At 35.0% G+C, this 24,616-nt stretch overlaps 1 protein-coding gene across 5 annotated transcripts in view; it reads left to right on the forward strand.

The window, feature by feature from the left end:
• Positions 1–2,187: 2,187 nt before the first annotated feature.
• LOC149788518 (uncharacterized) overlaps positions 2,188–24,616 on the forward strand; it is a 47,254-nt gene continuing 24,825 nt past the window's right edge. For 3 of the 5 annotated variants that reach the window (XM_089974520.1, XM_089974519.1, XM_089974522.1), the window contains exons 1-3: positions 2,686–2,845; positions 4,654–4,734; positions 23,867–23,967. In XM_089974520.1, coding sequence (XP_089830646.1) covers positions 2,752–2,845; positions 4,654–4,734; positions 23,867–23,967 — 276 coding nt within the window. In that variant the 5' untranslated portion in view covers positions 2,686–2,751. Of the gene's footprint in view, positions 2,424–2,685; positions 2,846–4,653; positions 4,735–23,866; positions 23,968–24,616 lie in introns of those variants that run through there. The other 2 variants (XM_089974521.1, XM_089974523.1) reach the window with 2 other exon arrangements.

A 24,616-nucleotide genomic window follows, 5' to 3' on the forward strand; every position in this document is an offset into this window, starting at 1 on the left:
AAAAGTTGTCCATTTTTACAACAGTAGAACTCACTTTTGATAGCAATAAACAATCTAAACTAGTTGTAAGGACCACCCATCCACCCTTTATTCTGCTGTGTGAAATATTTCAAAAATCGCTTTTACGAATATAGTACTCCAATCAGAGCGACATACTTTGAGATACGACATAGTTCTCCAATCACAGTTACATGCTTAGGGCTACGACCTAGTACTCGAATCAGAGTGACATGCTTAGGGCTACGATCTAGTACTTCAATCTGAGTGAAGGCTTAGGGATACGACCTAGCACTCCAATCACAGTTACACGCTTAGGGCTACGACCTAGTACTCCAATCAGAGTGACATGATTAGGGATACGATCTAGTACTTCAATCTGAGTGACATTCTCAGGGATTCAACCTAGTTCTCCAGTCAAAGTGACATGCTTGGGATACGACCTAGTACTCCAATCACATTGACATGCTTCGGGGTACGACCTAGTAGTCCAAACACAGTGACAATCTTAGGGATACGACCTAGCACTCCAATCGCATTGACATGCTTAGAGATACGACCTTGTTCTCCAATCAAAGTGACATGCTTGGGGATACGACCCAGTACTCTAATCACATTAGCATGCTTAGTGATAGGACCTAGTACTCCAATCACTGTGATAATTTTAAGGATACGACCTAGTACTCCAATCACATACACATGCTTAAGGATACGACCTAGTACTCTAATCACATTGACATGCTTTGAGATACGACCTAGTACTCCAATCACTGACATTAAAGAACAATAAACGTTTACAGATTGTTGCATGAATTCCCTCAATGTCATTTTCAGTGATATGCTAAATTTCAGATCACAATTAATTTAGGCTGATAACTTGCAATATTATAAAATTTTTCTTTTTATTTACAGGGGAGTTGTTTCAAGCATGCCTGCTGACTTTGTTACAAACGCGTTACCGCTACAATTACATGTATTTTATTACTTTTACGAGGATTTCAATACTTTAGCTGTTTGGCAACCAATATTAAACAGATTAAATGAATTTTAATTATTTTGTTTAAAATTCGATTTGCTTTTCACTTCGAACGTTTATAAACCATTTTGCTATAACAAAGATGTATTTTATTATGTAATCTATATAAATAACAAGACTAGTAATATCACTGTCCAAACATTGAACTATGGTATATATTTCAGGCGATAAAACACATTCTTGACAATCTAAAAATTTATCATCATTCCATTTTATAAACGGCATGTTGCAATGTTTCAAAAAATTTATAAGACTTACTTTTTGAGAAAAAAAGATTTAAGAAAATCGGAATCGTTGTTTTCTTTTTGGTCCTTCCGCTTTATGTAGCAGAAGTTATGCTTGCTTGTTTATTTTTGGTTATTTTTCAAACAATTTGAATGGTGGACAGTTAGTTCCGCGGGCTGGTCAATCACGATTTCCGGTTGTTCAAATGACTGCTGATCAGACAATCCATCACGAATCAGCGTCCGCGTCCACTTTGAATGCTGATTCTAAATGCTGATTCTAACCGCGTCCACTTTGAATGTTGATTCTTACTACGTCCACTTAGAAGGCTGATTCTAAACCGCGTATCTCCCTCAATATACATGTAACTATCTCAATACAACTAATCAAATATAAGATGACATGTGTCATTTTCACTTGTTCTTGCCGACTGAGATGACTTATTCTCGGCTGAAACACTCCTATATTTTTTTTTAAGCTTGAACTCACTAGATGACCTTCGTTTGTCGGACTAATGCAATCGATTCAAGTAAGGTATCATACTGTTTTGACTTTCTTCTGTTGTCCAGAGTTATTTATTGTCTAAGTTTTCCGAAATTTTCTAGCGATTTCCCCATTTTTACACCCTACCACGTCATCAAATTATTATGTGATGAAATTTGCTTATTGTGTTCGGAGGTATTCTCATGAGGCCTCGATCAAAGTTTATGTACTTAATTGAAAATAATCTTTTTCCTGAGTTTTTTTATTTTGAGTTAATTTTTCATAACCTCTCAAATAAAATTCTCAGTTTACTTTATATTCCTCTGGTTAAAAAATACAAAGATTCTCCCCGTTCACAGTGCCTGCAGGAGTGATGTAATTAATGTAAGACAGTATCGACCAACCAGCTAGAATACTTTCCATACGTATATCATGATGAAGGCGTGTACTACAGGACATGCGTGGTTAGGATTTGCAATGGCACAGTGACTTGATTTTCATTTGGAGGAGTGTATTTAATAAAAAGGGATATATATTCAACCAATTATATTTATAGCAGAACCCAACTTTCTGAACGGCAAGCATAAATCATAAGTAACTATGTCGGATCAGCACTCCGGACGGAGACGGAAAGTTCTCATAGCCATGGAACGGAGTAAGCACTCGCAAGATGCTTTCAAAGGTAAGTACTGATATATTATTGACGTTTTATGAAGAACATTTGTAGGACACATTGGGTGTAGAACGCGCGTTGGTTTCGCTTTGTGAGGTTTGCAGTTTTAGACAGAGAGCTGCATGATGTTATTGCCAGACTCAGAAAGTAAGTAACGATAAAAAGGAACATAAACCTAAGTAATCGCTAGTAGCGTGCATCCTACCTATAAAACATTGCACATGCGCGGTAAGCACTGGCACACTGACTTGGATTTATTGATGAAGGCGTGTAACGACTGGGAACAAGATTCAGCCAAGTATATTAATAGCAAAACACATACCTCCGCACTACAATTATGCACATACAAACAAACATGTCGGCTCAACGCTCCAGACGGAATGTTCTTGTTGCCATGGATCAATATGAGCACTCGCAAGATGCTTTCAAAAGTAAGTATTAAAAGATGTTAATATTTTATGAAAACTATTTGCACTTTGGGTTTAAAGTATAGAAAAAAAGTTGTTTTCATTTTTCATCTTCTCAGATTTGAAATTAAAGACCGCTATATGAATGAATTCAGGATAAGCTGTGATTATACGATTCAGATATTGAGTATATGCAGCTAAAGCTCTAGACATGTACGTTCACACACACATACACACACACACACGTACATACATAAACACACACACACACGTACATACATACATACACACACACGTGTGTGTGTATATATATACATATATATGTATGTGTGTATATATATATATATATATATATATATATATATATATATATATATATATATATATATATATATATATATATATATATATATATATAATTGAAAGACCGCCCTAAAGATGGTTAAACTTGGAAATAACATAATAGCAGAAGTGACTTTGCATAATGGATGTTTAAGAGTTTCTACCTTTTGAAGTTTAATAGACATGTATTTTCTATACAACATGAAATAATCTCATAAAATAAACTTTGCTGTCCAAAATTCAAACTTGGAATATGTCAGCCGTAGTAGCGGTATGTAAGATCACCCAATCCGAATTCCAGTAATTGTTTTTCTTAGAGTCTACATCAGCTTCGAAACCCAACTACCGACCTACCTATCTATCATGTAAAAGAAAAAGAAAGCAACATCGTATATTCGAGAGAGAAAAAAATCCCAGAGTGAACTGATACTAGGAAGTTTAAACAGACCTGGCGTTGAGCATTAAAAAAAAGTGAGATTAATACAAACATAAAATAAAAAGTGAGATTAACACAAACATAACAATATTTCACTAAAAGGACTGTAATTTTTAAGTACAATAAGACCAACAAAATGACCCGTTTTGAGTCTCCTTGACACATACACCCACTTCTGCAAAATGTATGGATGTGACTTACAAAAATTCTGATCAAGTAAAGCCTACTGTGGAATCGATTTCCATGTCTATTATTCTTACCTGATGAAGTATATTACACTATTGACATTCTTATAATAAACACCAACATATTATAGTATACATGTGGCCCAGTGTTATAGATGCCTACACAATAATGTGTCTATGACAGTATACAAGTGGCCCATCTTTATGGATGCCAACACAAGCCCGTGTCTATGACAGTATACAAGTGGCCCATCTTTATGGATGCCAACACAAGACCGTGTCTATGACAGTATACAAGTGGTCCATTCTTATGAATGCCAACGCAAGCTTGTGGATATTATAATATACAAGTAGCCCGTTCTTATGGATGCCAACACAAACTTGTGGATATTATAGCATTCAAGTGGCCTATTCTTATGGATGCCAACACAAGCACGTGGATATCACATTATGCAATGTACTTATTTTTATAGATGTCTACAAAGGCCTCTGGCTATTATGATATACAAGTGGCCTATTTTTATAGATGCCTACAAAAGTCTGTGGCAATTATGGTATTCAAGTGGCCTATTCTTATAGAATCCTACACAAATCTGTGACTAACATAGTATACAAGTATGTTATTCTTATAGATGCCTACACAAGCCTGTGGCTATTATAGTATACACGTAACTTATAGTTATCATTGTATACAAGTGACTTGTAATTTGCTCCAGTCATGATTCGGAAAGAAAAAGATTAAGTATCTGTACGGAATACTACAATTACTGCAATGATGGGTAATGTTGTTCTGATGTATGCTTCAAACATGGATGCTGTAAACATACACAACATTATTCAATCTTCTTGATTAATTGTTTGAATTTCAGTGTACGTGCAGCACATTTACAAAGAAGGTGATGTGACAGTAATTGCGCATGTTCCAGAATCTAGTCGTCTAGTCCAAATAAGTAAGTCTGACCGTTTTTAAATTTAGTAGAATAAGATGTATTGGATATTGTAAGTCCATCGTTCCTCGTCTGATTCATCATGACATAAATGTTGAGGCATGGTTAATGTGCCAATGGATTCATTTTCCCATCCTCCCTATGTTCAAGGCACCGTCGCAATTCGTTACCCTTTCTTGTCAGGTATGTGACTGAGGTAACATTTGATCGCTTTTTATGAAAATCACCAAGCCATTCGCGTTTGAATCACGTGTCTCTTAGTCTTGACCCAAAAGGTTGAGTCAGTAGCATACTAACGGGGGAGATGGTACACGGCGGTTGCCCCGGGCGAAAGATGTCTAGGGAGCGCCAAAACCCCGTTGGGCCATCATCGTCTCCACGGGCACCATTTGCCGTTAGTGCGACACTAGGTATGGAGGGGGATTACCGCCATAATTATATGCATATATTTGTATTAGTATGTGATGTAAATTCTATCCAGGGTTATTCTGTTTTCCTTTTTCTTTATGAGGCAGAGGTACATTCTTGACTGCATCTTTACATCTGCAAATAATTCTGTCTGAATATCATATGCGTGATACTGAAATACTCTGATTTTATATTTTCAAATTACATGTGCATATTTCATATATTACACATGTCAACAGTATACATTGCCTCCTCGATGCATTGGGATAGTTCATATGATTACAAATTAATCGCCACAGCGGTAAAAATGCATAAAGTCGTAGACGTACAGCAAATAGCTACGATGTCATAACTTCAATGTGATCTGATCATATACCTTCCAGTAATGTTGTATTAGTGTAATCACCCATTATGACAACATATACTGTTAGATTAATCACTGAAGAGGCACAACTGTTCCGACTCCAGTATATTGTAGATTCTATCAATTGAAAACACAGTCACTACCCACCCCCAAACCACCAACACACATTTATTAACTTGCTGTATTTATTATATATCGTTCTAGCTATCTCAGTCCAACTATTCTGGCAAAATGGTATACACATTCTTTCAAACTTGGTTATTTATATATTTATTTTTACAGGCTGCTGGGGAATCGGGGATTGTTCAATGCATCTCTATTTTAACAGGCTGTTGGGGGGGGGATCGGGGATTGTTCGATGCATCTCTATTTTAACAGGCTGTTGGGGGGGGGGATCGGGGATTGTTCAATTCATCTCACTAAAATCGGAAAAGCATCAGATACTGTAGCTACGATGTCGTAGCCTCAACTTGATTTGTTGTGGTTGAGGCTACGAACTGATCCCATATCATGTAATGGAGCAAAAAAATTCGTTACTAAAGTCAGAAAAACAAACAGTGTAGAAATCAAATACATAAGTATATTCATATTGTGAAAAAAATTTGGCTTATTTTGAATTTATTAAGCCCTTACGCGATAAAATAAATTGGTATGGTTACTCTAACCTTATCCTGTCCGCCATGACAGATAACGCGAGACTCTCGCCGTGACCCCTTTTCTACGTAAGTCTTGCCAGACCATATTTTGGATTTTCTACGCTATATAATTATCAATTAAGTGCGAATAATCGCTTCCTGGTGGAATTTCAAAGTTGCCGATAAACCGTATTTACTTTTAATGCGCAGAATTTCTGACCCAAATGGCGCCAAAATTTTACTACGATTTGTTTACATTTCCAAAAAAGGCGCCAATGTCCTTATATGGCACACAAACAAACGAGGCTGAGAACAGAAGTAGTCATTATTTGAAATAATATGGTGGACAATCTAAACGAAAATATCGGCTAAAAAAGGTAAACGAGATTTTACAACTATTTCTACAATGATTTTCGATACTTCCGGTATTAAATAAGAAGACTTCTCAATTTATTGGATTACATGCAAGGAATATGTTTAAAGTTTTATTATTAGGCTAAAGGAGCGCCGGGTGTGAATCACACCCGGCTTGCTCCATTAACACGTATATGCTCATGTTAGTACCCTGTCCACGAGGTACGAGTAAGGGTACTAATATTAGTACTACAGATACTGATACCCACGTGATTAGAACACGCTTCGGTGTCACGAGATTTAGTGATTCCCTCTTTAAGTCCGTCCGTACTTTCTGTCTAATTATAACCCATTCTAAATTACTGCTGAAAAAATGTATGAAACTTATTTATTACGTTGTTGGTATTGCAAATACATCTAAAGTGAAATACATATAAAGTGGTATAGGATTTTCGCTTCCCTTTTAGGATACCCGGAGGAAGTTGGATATATATATATATATATATATATATATATATATATATATATATATATAAAACTGCGATTATAACACAAAAATGGTGTTTTTGCTTAGCTGCTATCCTGTGCTCGAGTCACAACCTCAACCCTCTTTTTTTCAACTAATTTTGTTAAAAATATTTTTTATATTTTTGTTGTTTGTTGTTGATGTTGAGGGTAAGGGGATTTGTGTTTGCTTTTTTTATGTGTGTGTCTTGTTTCTTTTCATTTTTTTAATGGAACACACTAGTGTCGTGAAATAATTGCAACGAAACATTTCTTAAATAGTGTTTGACTTATGTAAACTATTTTGTGAAGTGCTGAATTTACCAAATGAAACTTTGTTAACAAATCAATAATGAGTCTAGACTTAGGCTTTTAAATAAATGCCATGCTAAATATAAAAGGTTTTTTAATTCTGTAGGATTATCGTATTACTGGTTAAGAAAATGATTTATTTCAATATTTTAGCTGTGAACAAAGAATGAAAACTATATGAACATTATTAGGTGTTCTTTTATTTTCATAAGCCGATTAAATATTAATGTATCATACAACTTTTTGAAATGCTTTAATCTGAAGAAAAAAATAACAATTGTATCACATGGTGCTCCTTTGTAAAGTTATTCGCGTCTTCAGCAACACGCCAGTTTGACGAATTTTTTGTTTGAATGGTTGATTCAAAGTATGTATGGATTCATGAAGTTAAATGGCTGTGCTGCAAGGCTTGCACAAGTTTATAGAATTCAAATCTGTTATTTTGGACCAAACAATGCGTCAGGTGCATTATCTGTACTCTTATAACGACGACCCTTTATTTCAGTTTATCTAACTAATATATGTCTCCGATTTCGTACATATATATATATATATATATATATATATATATATATATATATATATATATATATATATATATATATATCAAAAGGCCATAAGATGTAAACGGAGGGGGGGGGGGGGCCGCAGGTAGATCGATCACTTCGAGAATTAGGAAGAGCGTTGAACGTTTGACCCGGAAATATTGCTGACACTACCGATGAACGTTGAAAGTGAAGTATGGTTTCTTCTGAATTCTTCACCTCTAAGGTCTCACTGGACAGTATATCTGGTGAATTTTCATCTGACAATGACCTATTGCAGAAAAATGAGAATAATTTTACACTGAAGATACAAATAAAAACAAACTAATGATTTTTGTAGAAAGCATGCATGTGAGATTTTGACTGCGGCATTCGGGTTAATTCCTTAATTCAACTAGTGGGTTATATACTGAACCAACACTGCCACCAGCCCCTCGTTTTTACATTCATTTTTGACAGTAAAGAGCTATTTTTGAATATTTTCCTGTGACAAGGCAGCTAAAAGAATCAATATGTGCCTTATGCATGAATAAAGTTCACTAGTACTATACCAAATTAGCATACTTTTCACCACCTCTCAACCATCTCGATTTTTAGATATTTACTTCTGTAGCAGACATACGTAAACACGTAAGCCAAGTCGGCTGTTCATTTGCAGCCTGAGTTACGCATTTGATCTCCAGTGCTAGTCTAACTGTTACAGGCAGTCACCAAACAAGCCAACCCATTTCCAAGCCTAACTCAAAGCAAATCTAAACCACATTACAGATTTAGCTTCTTTGTGAATTTATAGATCTTAGGGTTATCATTATTAGATTCATGCCTTATACCTTAAAAAATTAGGTAGGTGTTAAAATACGAAACTATACAGTAAGACCTAAAAGGCATATTAGTTTAAAAAAAAAAAAAAATTCTGAAATAAGGACGCCTTTATATTTTCTTATTATTTACCAAATACTACAATGGTGTCGAGAGAAGGCAGTTCGGATGTGTGGTTCAGTCCTCCATGATTACAATGCATATTAACCTGATCCGCGTCGCTATTTTCGTTCGGGCATCACGGCGCCTTCTGTTGTCATTATAGAATATGAGTCCACTGTAAACTGCGTTGTGCTAACAGTCATCTTGTTACTTTCATTGCGTAAAATTTTAGCTTCAGTATATGAACGTTTTAACGGTGTTATACTTATTGGTTATTATATTTGTGTGGGAAAATATGAACGAGTTTTTTTGGATGGAAATACTGCACGACCTTGGTAGTGCAGTATATCCATCTGACAAAACGAGTTCATATTTTCCCTATACATATGCAGTAACCTTTTTATTATATGCTCATTGTCTTAGTCTAACTAAGGCTTAATTATATAAACAAAATACACTACAGTAAATACAGTAACTGAATGTATGCCGTATTCTAAACTAAATACACAAGCGCAGATTCATCATTAAACAACAACAACGTTATTAATGCGTACATAACTCCGTCCAGATAAATTTGAACTTAGTCGCGCGCTAGTCATAACTTTGGAAACAAATGTATTTTTGAAGAAATTCAGGATGTAAAACTGTAAGTATATTTTTTTCCATTCTTATTACCAGCTAAAGAAGACAGTTTATGCCTTGTCACTTGCATGTTATTTGTAGGTATCCAGCAATTTTTTGAAATCTGGCGTCTATCGCCCGCCCAAATCCGAAACAGTATCGAAAAAGTTAACGCGAAATGTAGCAAAGCAGCTGGTATGTGGCAGTCCACGAAACATATGCTTTACTTCATGCAGAAACAAATTTAATCAACCAAAACGTAAACCGCCTATTACGTGAGTGTACATGATTTGTTTACAAATCAAAAGTGCTGGCGTCTGCTTCTATTGTTTGTTTACAATAGAAAGTAGTTCCTTTATTAGAGCAATATGAAGCTACGCGCATGTTTAATATCTTAAAATACTGAACGATCTAACAGTGCAAAGTTAACGGAGAAAAAAATGAGCATGTAATAATTAACAGTTTGTTTTAAAATGAAATATGTCACCTGCAGAGAGAAAATTTAGAGATGGAAATACATAATTAAGAATTGTAAAGTTTGGAATCTGCACATAAAATCACTCAGATGGAATATGAAGACACGGCATTGCTGTATTTTAATATGATACCTAACAAACTCAGTAATAAACATTGGCAGATGTAGCAATGCAATGTAGAACACATAAAATTAAAATACACGTATGTAATTTTGGCGTAATTCTTCCCCAGAAAATACGATCTTTCACAATGACTAAGCAAGCTAAGATTTTCTCTTCCAAACAGTCATTTATCGATTGATGGATGCTAGCTTATTTAATTGGCTCATTCATGATTTTCTCTATGCACATTAAAGAGAAATGATGAAATCTTGTTGCAGGCAGATACGAAAGAAATGAACGCAGCATAGTTTCGCCTGTGGCTTGTTACGATATGTTCCAATTGGAACATTTTCTGTTTGTTTTTTTTTTCTCTCCCGTCAAGTCGATAAAGAAGCCTAATATATAATTCATCGCCATTGAGAACTATATTGTGAACCGCTTTCACTCACATTGGACACTACGGAGGCTGACGAAGACAATGTACAACCGGAATAATCTGGGGCCTTTGCCCGAGGCGAATCACCAAACGCATCAATCAGATTTGCATTCCTACACCAGAAGTTATCCCACGACTTGACGGAAATAGCCGAGCGATGATCCATGGGATGTTTTCAAGACACATTAGATGGATTCCTGAGTCAAGTCAGAGAATAAATTACAAGTTTATACGGTCAAAGTAATACAAATTGCAAGTTTATACTGTCAATTTAATTCAAATTACAAGTTTACACTGTCAAATTAATTCAAAATAAACGTAGGGTTCATGTGTCATCTTGCATTATCTAATTTCGACAATTATCATGCAAATGGGAAACAACTATGTTGTTGTTGTTGTTGTGGGGTTTAACGCCATTTTTCAACACAAGATAGGCACTTCCATTTCCTCAAAGCTTAAATCCAAATGATCTGGTGAAACTTGGAAAACTTAAAAGACAAAATGTTTTTTTCGAGTGGCAGTTGACTAAATATTTTATGTATTTGTAATTAAAATCATGTAATTTAGGTATTCCTATTATAATTAATTACAGTCATGTAATCTAGGTATTGCTATTGTTATGACCGCTCCGGTGGTCTAGTGGTTAGACCGTCCGCCTCCGATATGTAGGTCGTGGGTTCGATCCCAGCCGAGTCATACCAAAGACTTACAAAAATGGTACTAACAGCTGCCTCGCATGGCGTTCAGCATTAAGAGGTTAGTGTTAGGACTGGTCGGCCTAGTGTCAGGATAATGTGACTGGGTGGGACATCATGCTACATGTCTGCGGCATGATGCCCCTCAGTGCTAGATATCACTATAAACTGCCACACAGCGGACATCGTATCGATACGACTGAAAATTTGATAAAGCTACGTTAAAAATCCAAATCACACACACACACACACACACACACACACACACACACCTATTGTTATAATTAAAAACAGTCATGTAATCTAAATACCCTATTAGTTATAATTAATTACAATATATAGTTTCTGCAGTGCTCATTCGAAGTCATTGGCCAAAATACACCACGGAATAATGATACAAAGGGACATAAACCTCATGAAAATAACGAATCATGTGTATCCTATAGGACACTGTACATGCGCGGTTAGCACTGGCATGGATTTGTTGATGAGAGCGTGTAACGACTGAGATTCAGCCAAGTATATAAATAGCAACACACATTTCTCCGCGGCAGACGTACATTCACAAATAGACATGTCGGCTCAACATTCCAGACGGAATATTCACATACCCACTGATCAATGTGATGCTTTCAAACAATGGCAGAAAAATATTTGCAGGACCGTTTGGTGTAAAGTGTACAAAAAGCAAGTTGTTTTCACCCTCTGAGATTTGCAGTTGTAATGACCTGCATAAATTCAGAAGCTGATTTTGTCCGATTCACAATGCGGGTGCATACAGTAGAAACTCTCGATATATTTAAGAGAACGGTGTTTTACAAAAGATAGTAAAAGTTGATATGTTTTCAACGCGGTCATTAGAAAAATATAAACTAAAATAAAGACTATATTTAAGAGAATTGTTTACTATAGAATCAATTTCCACGTCTATTCGTCCGACCTACTATGGAATCGGTTTCCACGTCTATTCGTCCGACCTACTATGGAATCGATTTCCACGTCTATTCGTCCGACCTACTATGGAATCGGTTTCCACGTCGATTCATCCGACCTACTATGGAATCGGTTTCTATGTCGATTCATCCTACACACTATGGAATCCATTTTCACCTCTGTTCATCCTACCTACTATAGAATCGATGTCCACTTCTATTCAACCTACTGTTACGAGTCTATGCTCTTAAAATAAGTAACAGAAACGAGTGAAATACAACAAGCTTTGTAAAAGTTATCAAATATATTTATTTTCCTAGAATACAAAGTGAAAATGAGAAAAAACAACTTGCGGTATTGCGAATTAAATCCCCAAAATAATACAAGAATTACAAACACAAGTCCTAGTAATTTAACGTCCTGAATAAAATTAAGTAAAAGTCAAGAAAAACAATCCCAAAATTGAAGTCGATGACGTGTCTGTGGTAGCTACTAAAATGTTGATGGGTCAACAGTCTTTTGTTGAATCACAAAAATATAATTCCAGGTTTGAATATGCTATAAATTCCACCGAATGTCTCTATTAACGAATTTTATTCGATCACTTTTGTCTTTTCAGAGAAAAAAATCACTTGAATTCAATAATTTGAACAAAAAAGAGTTCTGCCACAAACTAATGGAAACAACATATACTATACAACTTGAAAGTGCTAGATGTTAAAGCACGAATGACCAAGTCCTAAGAATCACAAGATTATAGAGTTCTCTCCTTGACCTCAGGTCACAATTAGCATTTTCTACACAAAAAGCCACGACATTACCTAATATAAAATATCCTCATAGAATGATGTAGATGTTTAATAAATCAAAACCATAACCTGTAAAATTCACTTAGGAAAGTCCAGAACTCTGAACTTAATAAACATTTACTTCTTCTATTAATAAAGATCCTAATATTAAGCCCATACACACCATCCTACTTACAGAGGCATTCTGCAATTTTAGCCAGTTTATCACAGATATCTATTTATACAGGCCTGTGTCTGTCGAAGTATACAAGTATCTTGTAGTTTCCACTTATCGTTAATCGGATAGAAAAAGTTAAACATCGATTTCTATACAGGAGTAAGTACTACAGTTATAGCAGTGATGGTTAACTTGCTGTACCTAATGTTTTAAAAATGCTATTTAATTTTTGGTGTGTAAGGCGGGGAATGGATATAATACTTCAAAAAAAAAAAAGGATCAAACTTGGATGTTTTAATCATTAAAAAATAGATTAAAAATTGTTGTTTAATTATCTGAATTTCAGTCTACATGCCACACATTTACAATGAAAGAGACATGGCTATACTTGCATATTTTCCGGAGTCTAGTCTTCTAGCCCCAGTATGCATTTTTCTGATGATATTGAAATTCAGTATGTTCCTTACTCGTCTGATTCACCATGTCATAAACTAGCCCTTCGCAGTGTTCAAGAGACATTGCACAGACTCCTGTGTAACGTTCCTGATTTTTATGTAGAAGTAAAGTTTCAATACCAATGGGTTCATGTTTCAATCCTTTCAATACTAGAACACAATGCATGGGCTTTTGGTTCACGTTTCGGGTTAAAATGCAATGTTAATCAAGATAGACACTTTAGTAGGCAGATGCAGAAATGCTAAATGTATTCACGCATTCCTTATATTTCCTGGTTTTAGTTCCAAATAACTTCTTGGTAGTTAGAGTTATCAACAAATCTGGTGTAGTTGGTAAGGAACATTACCGTTCTGCGGGATTCACCACTTCGTGTACGGATTTTTTTCTATACGTTTAGCCAAAAGAAGGTACAGAAAGTGCTTAAAGACTTAAGCCTTTCAATACGCATTGCGAGAGGACGATACAGAGTCCTCTTTATTGGATTTGTTTTGTTGCATGCTTTTTGACATCCTGAAGTATTCCCTTCCTGGACTATCTATCTCAGCTTACAAGAAAGGTTTACCATAACAGAAATAAAGCTGTTACAGGACACGCCAAGGGAATAGAAGAGTGGACTGCCTGTCACACCCACAAGCAAAGGAGAATTCTATTTTAATGTGTGAATGTTGTATCCGGCACAAGCAATGTAAATAAAATATTATGCACGAGAATGATCTATTTTTTATAGAGGGTATCATATGTCCCCTTTCCGTTTTCTGTGTTTGCAGAGTTAAGGGGGGAAGGGGTGAGTCGGTCCACATAATAGTGCAAAACAGCAGTTATAAAACAAAGAGCGTGATCGAAAACAAAAAACCAAGCAAACAAGCGAAAAACAACCGAACAAGAACAATAATTTACTTGACATACATTGCTATTATCCTTTCTTGGCGCATTTAGTCAGAAATATATTTAATAAGTCAGACTTGGGTTTTATACGTCAGACAGGGTTTTTGTAAGTCAGACATGGATTGTATAAGTCAGACATGTTGTTTTAAAAGTCAGACATAAATTGCAGAAGTCAGATATGGATTTTGTAAGTAAGACATGTTTTAAACAATTTAGACATGGAGTGATAAGTCAGACATGGATTTTTTAAAAGTCAGACATGGATTGCATAAGTAGACGTGAATTTATAAATCTATTAAACGTATTAGGTAAACTTTTCATGACAGAGGTATCATTCTATTGAATGTATTAGGTAAACTTTTCATGACAGAGGTATCATTCTATTCAATGTGTTAGGTAATCTTTTCATGACAGCGGTATCATTCTATTGAATGTTTTGGGTAAACGTTTCATGACATAGGTATCATTCTATTGAATGTATTGGGTAGACTTTTCATGACAGAGGTATCATTCTATTGAATGTTTTAGGCAAACTTTTCGTGACACAGGTATCATTCTATTGAATGTATTAGGTAATCTTTTCGTGACAGAGGCATCATTCTATTGAATGTATTAAGCAAACTTTTCATGACAGAGGTATCATTCTATTGAATGTATTGGGCAAATTTTTCGTGACAGATGTATCATTCTATTGAATGTATTGGGTAAGCTTTTCATGACAGAGGTATCGTTCTATTGAATGTATTAGGCAAACTTTTCATGACAGAGGTATCATTCTATTTAATGTATTGGGCAAATTTTTCGTGACAGATGTATCATTCTATTGAATGTATTGGGTAAACTTTTCATGACAAAGGTATCGTTCTATTGAATGTATTAGGCAAACTTTTCATGACAGAGGTATCATTCTATTGAATGTTTTAGGCAAACTTTTCGTGACAGAGGTATCATTCTATTGAATGTATTAGGTAATCTTTTCGTGACAGAGGCATCATTCTATTGAATGTATTAGGCAAACTTTTCGTGACAGAGGTATCATTCTATTGAATGTATTGGGTAAACTTTTCATGACAGAGGTATCATTCTATTGAATGTATTGGGCAAATTTTTCGTGACAGATGTATCATTCTATTGAATGCATTAGGTACATTTTTCGTGACAGAGGTATCATTCTATTGAATGCATTAGGCAAACCTTTCATGACAGGTATCATTCTATTGAATGTATTGGGCAAATTTTTCGTGACAGATGTATCATTCTATTGAATGCATTAGGTACATTTTTCATGACAGAGGTATCATTCTATTGAATGCATTAGGCAAACTTTTCATGACAGGTATCATTCTATTGAATGTATTAGGTAAACTTTTCATGACAGAGGTATCATTCTATTGAATGTATTAGATAAACTTTTCATGACAGAGGTATAATTCTATTAAATGTATTCGGTAAAGTTTTCATGACAGAGGTATCATTCTATTGAATGTATTGGGTAAACATTTCATGACAGAGGTATCATTCTATTGAATGTATTGGGTAAACTTTTCATGACAGAGGTATCATTCTATTGAATGTATTAGGCAAACTTTTCATGATAGAGGTATCATTCTATTGAATGTATTAGGTAAACTTTTCATGACAGAGGTATCATTCTATTGAATGTATTAGGTAAACTTTTCATGATATAGGTATCATTCTATTGAATGTATTAGATAAACATTTCATTAGAGAGGTATCAGTAGGTTCTCTTAAATGTATTAGGCATTCATTTCACCCGTATTACAAACAATATATGTACAGAGTGGGCAGACGATTATCACGTTTATATTGAAGCTATATACCTGCTGTGAATAACACATTCATATTACATGGTGTAAATTATTCATTGTCTAATTCAGGTAGGAACGAAAACGAAAATAGAAACAAATCAAACAATTAAATTACGCTTTTATTCATTGTAAAATAATCCTTATGTATATTGTAAGATATATATTATGGTATAAATATATTGAACCTAGGTATTAGAGGGAAGAAATGGAATATTATACATTTATTTTTTAAATAATAAAAGTTAAATTAGAATCAGTAATACTTTGTCCGAGGAATACATATGTGCTCATCACCATACTTTACATGTTTATTAAAGATTTAGAAGCGTACTTTTTCAAAAATAAGGTAGAATGGATAGATACAATTTAAATTATTCATGGTCTTTATGCAGATAATGTAACAATGTTTTCAAAAATTAACAAGGGGTTTACAATAAGGTTTGGATACACTGTAAATAAAAAGATGGCGCTTAGACGTAAATGCTAACAAGACAAAAAGCATGGCAATTCGAACGAGTGAAAGAATTCTAGCTATTGTTACCATTTATCTAAAACTAAGTAACAATAAAGAGCGAAAACCAGCAAGTTTTAAAAAATTCAACAAATAGTTTTTCCCCCTAAAATACAAAGTGAACATTTAAAAGAACCTACAGTAGTCCTAAACGTTCTATCGCAAGTCCAGCTTCATAGAAGTCTAAATTATTTTCAGTGACATCCAAAATAAATTCCAATATTGAATGTCCTGATGTGACTGTAGTCTCGAATATGCTAATGTGCCAGTGGCCTGTAATATTGCGATGTGTTAATAATCTGGATGTAACTGTCCTTGAACGAATTCACAATAATTCTAAAATAATGATTTAGTCCAAGAAGTATTAATGAGCACTTTGTAATATTTCCAGTTAATAAAATAAATGAATACATCCACCCAAATCAAATACTGAACACAGCAAATAGGACTGATACCACTTCGGATGTTAAAGTAGGAATGAATCATCCTAAAGTAAAGAACTTTATATACTCATGTCGCAATTACAATTTTTTTGAAATACTCTGTAATTTTGATGGAAAATTTCATTTATGGAACGTTCTTAGGTTAGAATCAAGATTGTATCTACAATTCAAACTAAAATAAACATGTTTACAATTAATTAACTATTCGGCTTCCGTTTCGCTATCAGCCCTCTGAAGCAAACAGGGGATCTCTGGATCTTGTTCCAATTCAACAATGAGCAATTGTCTTTTGTCACCTTGATTAGAATAAAAAGAATGAAAGGTAAAATGAGGATCACCTTGTGATTGATCAATACTTCGAACAAAAGCGACTTCTTCCAACGCCTGACCAATAAAGGTGTCAGATAAAGGAATAATCTCCTGATCAATATTATTCTCAAGAGCTTATTTTGCCTTAGCAATAGTAATTGCACAAGCTGGATATAAATCAGGGATTTATTTTTCAACTGAAGCGACTTTCTGTTCCAAAAAAGGCTTATCAGTAACAAGTATTTTAACCAATACCTTATATCCAGTTAGGTTATTGCCTAGTTAATAAATGAATATCCTCGATGGATAATACATCACTGTTTAGAATGTCACGTTTCCTGAGACTAAGTCTGATGAGAAATTTACACAGTCTAGATGACCATTAGGAAGCCGCACTTTTCTCTCTGAATAGGAAAGCTTTCACTAGAAGAAGACAATTTCAATAAAGCCAATAAATGACTCTGAGAAACTCTTGTATCTCTTAAAACTTTAGAAAGATAGGATTGGCAGAATACCAATAAGTGAGATAGAGCCTTTCAACATGAATGTTTTATAATTCTTCATAATGGTTTGAACCAATAAATGTATTTCTTTCAATACATGAATCTGACCTTGACCTATTTGTACTTAGAACATCTGGAATAACTATGTGTAGACTCTGTTGTTTATTTTCTTCACTCTATATCAATAATAAATTTCGTGCCCTTTAATCTTGCAATAGGTTAACGTAGGAACATATATTTATTCTGATCAGTCTTATCAGACATTTGACTAATAAAAGTTTTGTCAGGCTGAGATACTGTTTTACCACAAAAAAACTTCTGAGAGGAAGAATTACTGACATTATAAACTTTTGTGAGGCAAGCAATAATTATCAGCTGTACAAGCAGCATTTTCTAAACTTTCGACCTTTGTCTCATCAAGGACTCAATTCTTAAAATCTTTAATTAATATGAGTTGACCAACCTTATTGGCTGAGTACCACACATCGAATAGTTTTTTTTCTCTTCCAAATTCGACATGGGTCTGTCCAGTTTATCTTTTACAGTTCATAAACATTTGTCGATATGCCTCAAGCACCAACTCATAACCCTTCACGATACATTCCTTAACCACATCAGCATCAACACTTTGCTGTACTGGCAGTGAAGCGTAGCCTTCAAGAGCTTTGCCAATAAGTACACTTTGTAATAAAAGAGTCAAATGCTCTCTTGGCCGTTTCAAATTTTCAGCAGTTTTTTTCTTCTTCAAAATGAGTAACTATTGATCTACTTTTTTCCATCAAAAGGGGTACTAACCTAATATTTCTGGTAACATCAAAACCTGAACTTTTATGTAAAGTAGGGAAGTACTTTACTCTTGCTAGTTCAAATTATTTAAGTTTAAATTGAATGTCCATCTTTTCTTTTTTATTTGCACCTGCATTTGCCTTTTTTTATTTCTCTCCTTATCTTTCTGCAACTGCAACTGCATGTATGTCTCTCTCTCTTATTTTTCTACAACTGCATTTATATCTCTTTTTTCTCTTTCTGAAGCTGCTGAAACCTTCGTAACTCTATTTTATTTTGGTCTTTTAATTTCAATTTCTATTACATTCTTTTCAGAGCTCGATAGAGGCTTACTAATCACAGCTAAAGCACTTCTATACCACCCCCATTAGTCTCCACTAAATACTGTACCAAAATATGTTTATGCCTTGCTTTGTTAAAAAAGCTTTTGCCTTAGAAAGGCCAAATTGTCTGGCAAGCTTGAGCAATTCATAATCTTTCAAAGTTTCTAACCATCCTGTACATATGTAAATTTAAAATAGCTTTTTCTGGAAATACTCAGACATCTTAATAGAAAATATAGTTTCTGGAACCGTCTAAGGCCAACAAAACAAAATGTTTCCGGTAAATTATTATATTCAATTCATCCATACCTATCGACATTCTTGTGTGTTGAATTATAAATGTATGCAATTTACGATTTTGTTAAAAGTTCAGAAACTATGGGAAATAAATGCCAGTGTGCCGTTCCTTTTATTAATTTATGCCAAAACAAGAAGCAATGAGTGCTCTAGATCCCCAGGACATGAAAATGTGTATTAGCGACAACTATCAAGTACGCACTATCTTTAGATGAACAAATGTCAAAATTATCCTATGTTAGTACAAGGGATGATTTTGATGGAGATAAAGACGATCCCTCGAAAGCTGATGGCACACCATCGAACACTATTTGTAAGATATGTTTGGAAACTGTCATTTTTATGGGACTGAATGCACTTTTAACTAGTGTAACTTCGATGGTTCGCCATTATAAATATCCACATCTACTTCTCCACTCAATCCCTCCCCTCCCGACTGTAACTTAAGGCGACAACCAAAATTTATTATGCATATGATATGCCTTTTGTTGCGACAATATACGCATAAAAGGTTCGAAAGAAAATAAAATAAAATAACGCATAATAATAATGTACACTCTTCGAACCCTCTAAATATATAATTGTAAGCAACTCTTTAAAGGTGCAATATTCTCTGCCCTTCAAATTATGTAAAATTTAAGACATTAAAATCCATTTCTTGAAAATTTACTTTGATTTGGTAACGTTTTGGTAATATCCTGCTTGCTGACTTCTTTGATACCCTATCCCATGACTCAAGGGCCCAGTTCCATGATCCAAGGGGCCTATTCCACGACCCAACGGACCAATTCCTTGACCCAAGGGTAGGCCCCATGACACAAGGGAACAATTGCTTGACCCAAGGAGCCTATTCTATGACCCAAGAGGCCAATTCCATGACCCAAGGGGCCTATCCCATGACCCAAGAGGACATTGAAAAGGCGATGCATAATAAGTTTTTAGTCATTTAAGAGCTGTAATGAAGAGAGAAAAAAGATCAGGGGTATCTTTTTAACCATTTGACCTTATTCACAGAAGTTCATGGAGGGGTGAGGGTGAGGGGCAAAGAGAGACTTACTGCCAATCTACATCCCAAAGGAAAGTCACTTGCTGAGTTCGCAAGCTGTATGAAGAATAGTGAAACTAAAGCAACACCCACCCACTCCCAACAACAACAACAGTTACATCCTATTTTTGTCATTTTCATTCTGCAAAGCATTCCAGGAGCACATTGAAAACCCATAGCAAATCTCCACTTGCCAAGTTTGACTTACGTACGTACTTGCTCACGCACGTACGGACACGGATATGAAACTAATATACCCACATTTTTGGGTATAATGATCAGTTTTCTGCATTGTGCTTTAAATGCTAATCTATAATACATATAGGTTTCCTCCATTCTCTGAACGTGTTATTGCAGAAGAACTGAAGTGCGAGTTAAATTACCTTTTGAATACATACAACATTTTTGGCAGCGAAATAGATATATCACAGTGTTGTACTGCTTGTTAGACCGTTGTGGGTGCGAATCAAGTACAACTAAGCAATCTTGCGAGTCCCATATTTTGGTTTGGTGTTTTACGGTACACCAACACATTTGGGTGTAATGGTAAATGTTGTAGGGTTTAACGGCACTTCAGCACATCACAGGCTATATAGTGACAATTGAAACGGAGGGTCTAACATATACATACAAAATCATTTCAAAAATGCTATATGGGGGCGCTAACCAGTTATTATGTATTTTAGAAAGAGTGATGCATGTAAGGTGAAGTTGTTTGCATTTAAAACATACACAGGGGAGAGATTGTAGGCATAAGAATGTTGGTATACCTGTATGCTACTATGATGTAATGTGGCTGACATTTATTTGGATATTGTACTTGATCTAAGCACATTGCTAACTAAAATAACTGCTCCCTTGTGCTAAAACAATCAGCCTGAAATAGTCTAAAGTACACTATCCATAGCAGCTATTAAAATAGGGAAAATGAATTTTGCCAAACTATACAATACCAGTTTCTGATGCAATGAATAAATTATAAAATATATAACATGTAACAAAAAAAAGTTATCGGATCTTTTTTTTATACAATTTACCTCTGAAGTGCATGAAATGAAAATGACAAAGTGGAGCTTGCTGATTTTTGAAAGAAGTACATCTGAAGTAAGGCCAAGCTGTATATTCTATAACCCATATTACACCCATCAATCGTAACCAAAATAAAGGGAATTAAAGGTTCTTTGAACGATATCTACGATATACAAGGTCTTTTTTTTAAAAAAATAGCTAGAATAACCAGTGCGGAAAGCCGGAGAGATTCTTTTTCTTTAAAATTCTAACCTTTATGTAAAATACAAAACTGCAGAGTGAGACCATAGACATAGCCTTCACAAAAACAAAACAAATAAGAACCCAAACAAAACAACACCAAAGACAACGTTCTAAACGATACGTGTCAAAAGGTAATGGTGCTATTATTCTCGAAAGATAAACAAGATAAAAGATCTAAATTAAAACCTCAAAATATATGGCAAAAAAGGTGTTATATTACCCACATTCTTTCAAAATAATGAAGGTTACATATTAAGATATATGGTCAAAATGTATTTTATAAGCCACATTTCTTCAAAACGTCCAAGATTTTCTGTAGAAGTACATCATTATATCGTCTCTTCATTGAACTAACATTACAATACTTCTGCCTCATAGAATGGACCAAGGTGTAAAGAGTCTTGCCCCTAACTTCAGCACTTCCGTTGTTTTGTTCCAAAGCTATCCACCATTCCATTTAGGTGTGACGGGATTGCGGACTACCTCCGAAGCTGCTGAGCTGACAACATGCAAAAACTGCGAACTCCCGAAACTGAAGGTTTGACAATGGAAGTACTCCACTGAACACGTGATAATTTTAAGTTTTGCCATTAGCAAGTTATCACAGCAAACCATATCAAGAATTATGTTTTTCGAACTATTTCTACTCTTAACATATAAGCATATATACGTGTCCGTCAAACTGGCGGATGTTGATATAACATACACAATTGTACAGTAAATATCCAGATAGCACAGACTGTTACTTAAGAATGATGACGCAGGGTATGCCTTGACCAAGTACACACCATGGTAGCAGACCTGGGATGATGTACGTCAGGTGAGACCACAATATTCAACACTACAAATACTATATTTTATTTAATATATATCACCATTTATTAAATAATGCATTTTATTTAAATAGCTTTCCATAAAATTAATATTAAATTTCAATGTCCTATAAAATGGAAGATTTATAGATGAACCCAGTCCATTCATTTCCATAGGGAATCAATGGCTGGGTATTTAATAATTCAAATAATCAAAACAAGACTTGTCCTCAAACGCATTTTGTATTCTTACTATTTATTTAAATTTATAATAATTTTATTGAAAGTGATTTAAATACAATTTATGATTTAATAAATGGTGGTATTTTCTAAATATTATGGTCTGGTCCTAAGAACATGAAGTTTGCAAGCATGCTCTTCGTCTTGTACTTAGGTCTCCAGAACAAATAAATATTCAATAGTATGAACACAAGTCTCTGTAATGACCGCCTATGCATCCGTCAAAAATTGTAACTTTAGATCATTCTATTCCGCAGTAACGTTAGTGTACCCGTCACGAAGTGTAACTTTCGATTACTATATTCCACACTAACGTTAGTGTACCCGTCACAAATTGTAACTTTTCATCACTATTCCGCAGTAAAGTTAGTGTACCCGTCACACATTGTAATTTTTGATCACTCTGTTCCGCAGTAACGTTAGTGTACCCGTCACAAATTGTAACTTTTGATCACTCTATTCCACACTAACGTTAGTGTACCCGTCACAAATTGTAACTTGATCACTCTATTCCGCAGTAACGTTAGTGTACCCGTCACAAATTGTAACTTTTGATCACTCTATTCCACAGTAACGTTAGTGCACCCTTCACAAATTGTAACTTTCAATCACTATTCCACAGTAACGTTAGTGTACCCGTCACAAATTGTAACTTTTGATCACTCTATTCCACAGTAACGTTATTGTACCAGTCACAAATTGTAACTTTTGATCACTCTATTCCACACTAACGTTAGTGTACCCGTCACAAATTGGAACTTTTGATCACTCTATTCCACACTAACGTTAGTGTACCCGTCACAAATTGTAACTTTTGATCACTCTATTCCACAGTAACGTTAGTGTACCCGTCACAGATTGTAACTTTCGATCACTCTATTCCACAGTAAAGTTAGTGTACCCGTCACAAATTGTAACTTTTGATCACTCTATTCCGCAGTAACGTTATTGTACCAGTCACAAATTGTAACTTTTGATCACTCTATTCCGCAGTAACGTTAGTGTACCCGTCACAAATTGGAACTTTTGATCACTCTATTCCACAGTAACGTTAGTGTACCCGTCACAAATTGTAACTTTTGATCACTCTATTCCACAGTAACGTTAGTGTACCCGTCACAAATTGTAACCTTTGATCACTCTATTCCGCAGTAACGTCAGATCCGAAGATGTCCAACAGAATAGCCTCCGAGGAAGAGAGAAACACTAAACTATTTTTGGGCCGATTGAAAGAAATGGCCAATCATTATCATGTAAGTGAGGAATACATCGTCTTCAAAAACTGAATCGAAACGTTTTGTGTGTCTTTAGAAAACTAATTATTGTTAGGTTATAGCTTGAGGTAGCGTGTACAAAAAATCTAAAATTATAAATTACCTGCAAATTTAAGTGGGCATGGGCGGTACATGCAAATACAAAAGCATTTGAAATGGTTCAATTCAGGGAATGTCAAAAACTGAAGAATCGAAAAGGGTTTCTTATCTGTCCTTATGGTCCATAGCATGCTTTCAGTTTCTGTGGGAATCCTGTATGTTATTTGTAGGCAAAATATATTTTAAAAATAATTGGGAACTATGAGCAAATAACCTTCTCTTTGCTTAAAGATTGCTCTCGATCACTTTGCCTATAAATCCTGTACTCACTCGATCACCTTGCCTATAATCCTGTACACACTCGATCACTTTGCCTATGAATCCTGTGCACACGCGATGCACTTTGCCTATAAATCATGTGCACATTCGATCACTTTGCCTATGGATCCTGTGCACACGCGATGCACTTTGCCTATAAATCCTGTACACATTCGATCACTTTGCCTATGGATCCCGTGCACACGCGATGCACTTTGCCTATAAATCCTGTACACATTCGATCACTTTGCCTCTGAATCCTGTACACACT

The sequence above is a fragment of the Sinohyriopsis cumingii genome, chromosome 11, assembly GCF_028554795.1.
Source record: "Sinohyriopsis cumingii isolate HCF-2022 chromosome 11, ASM2855479v2, whole genome shotgun sequence".
NCBI lineage: Eukaryota > Metazoa > Mollusca > Bivalvia > Unionida > Unionidae > Sinohyriopsis > Sinohyriopsis cumingii.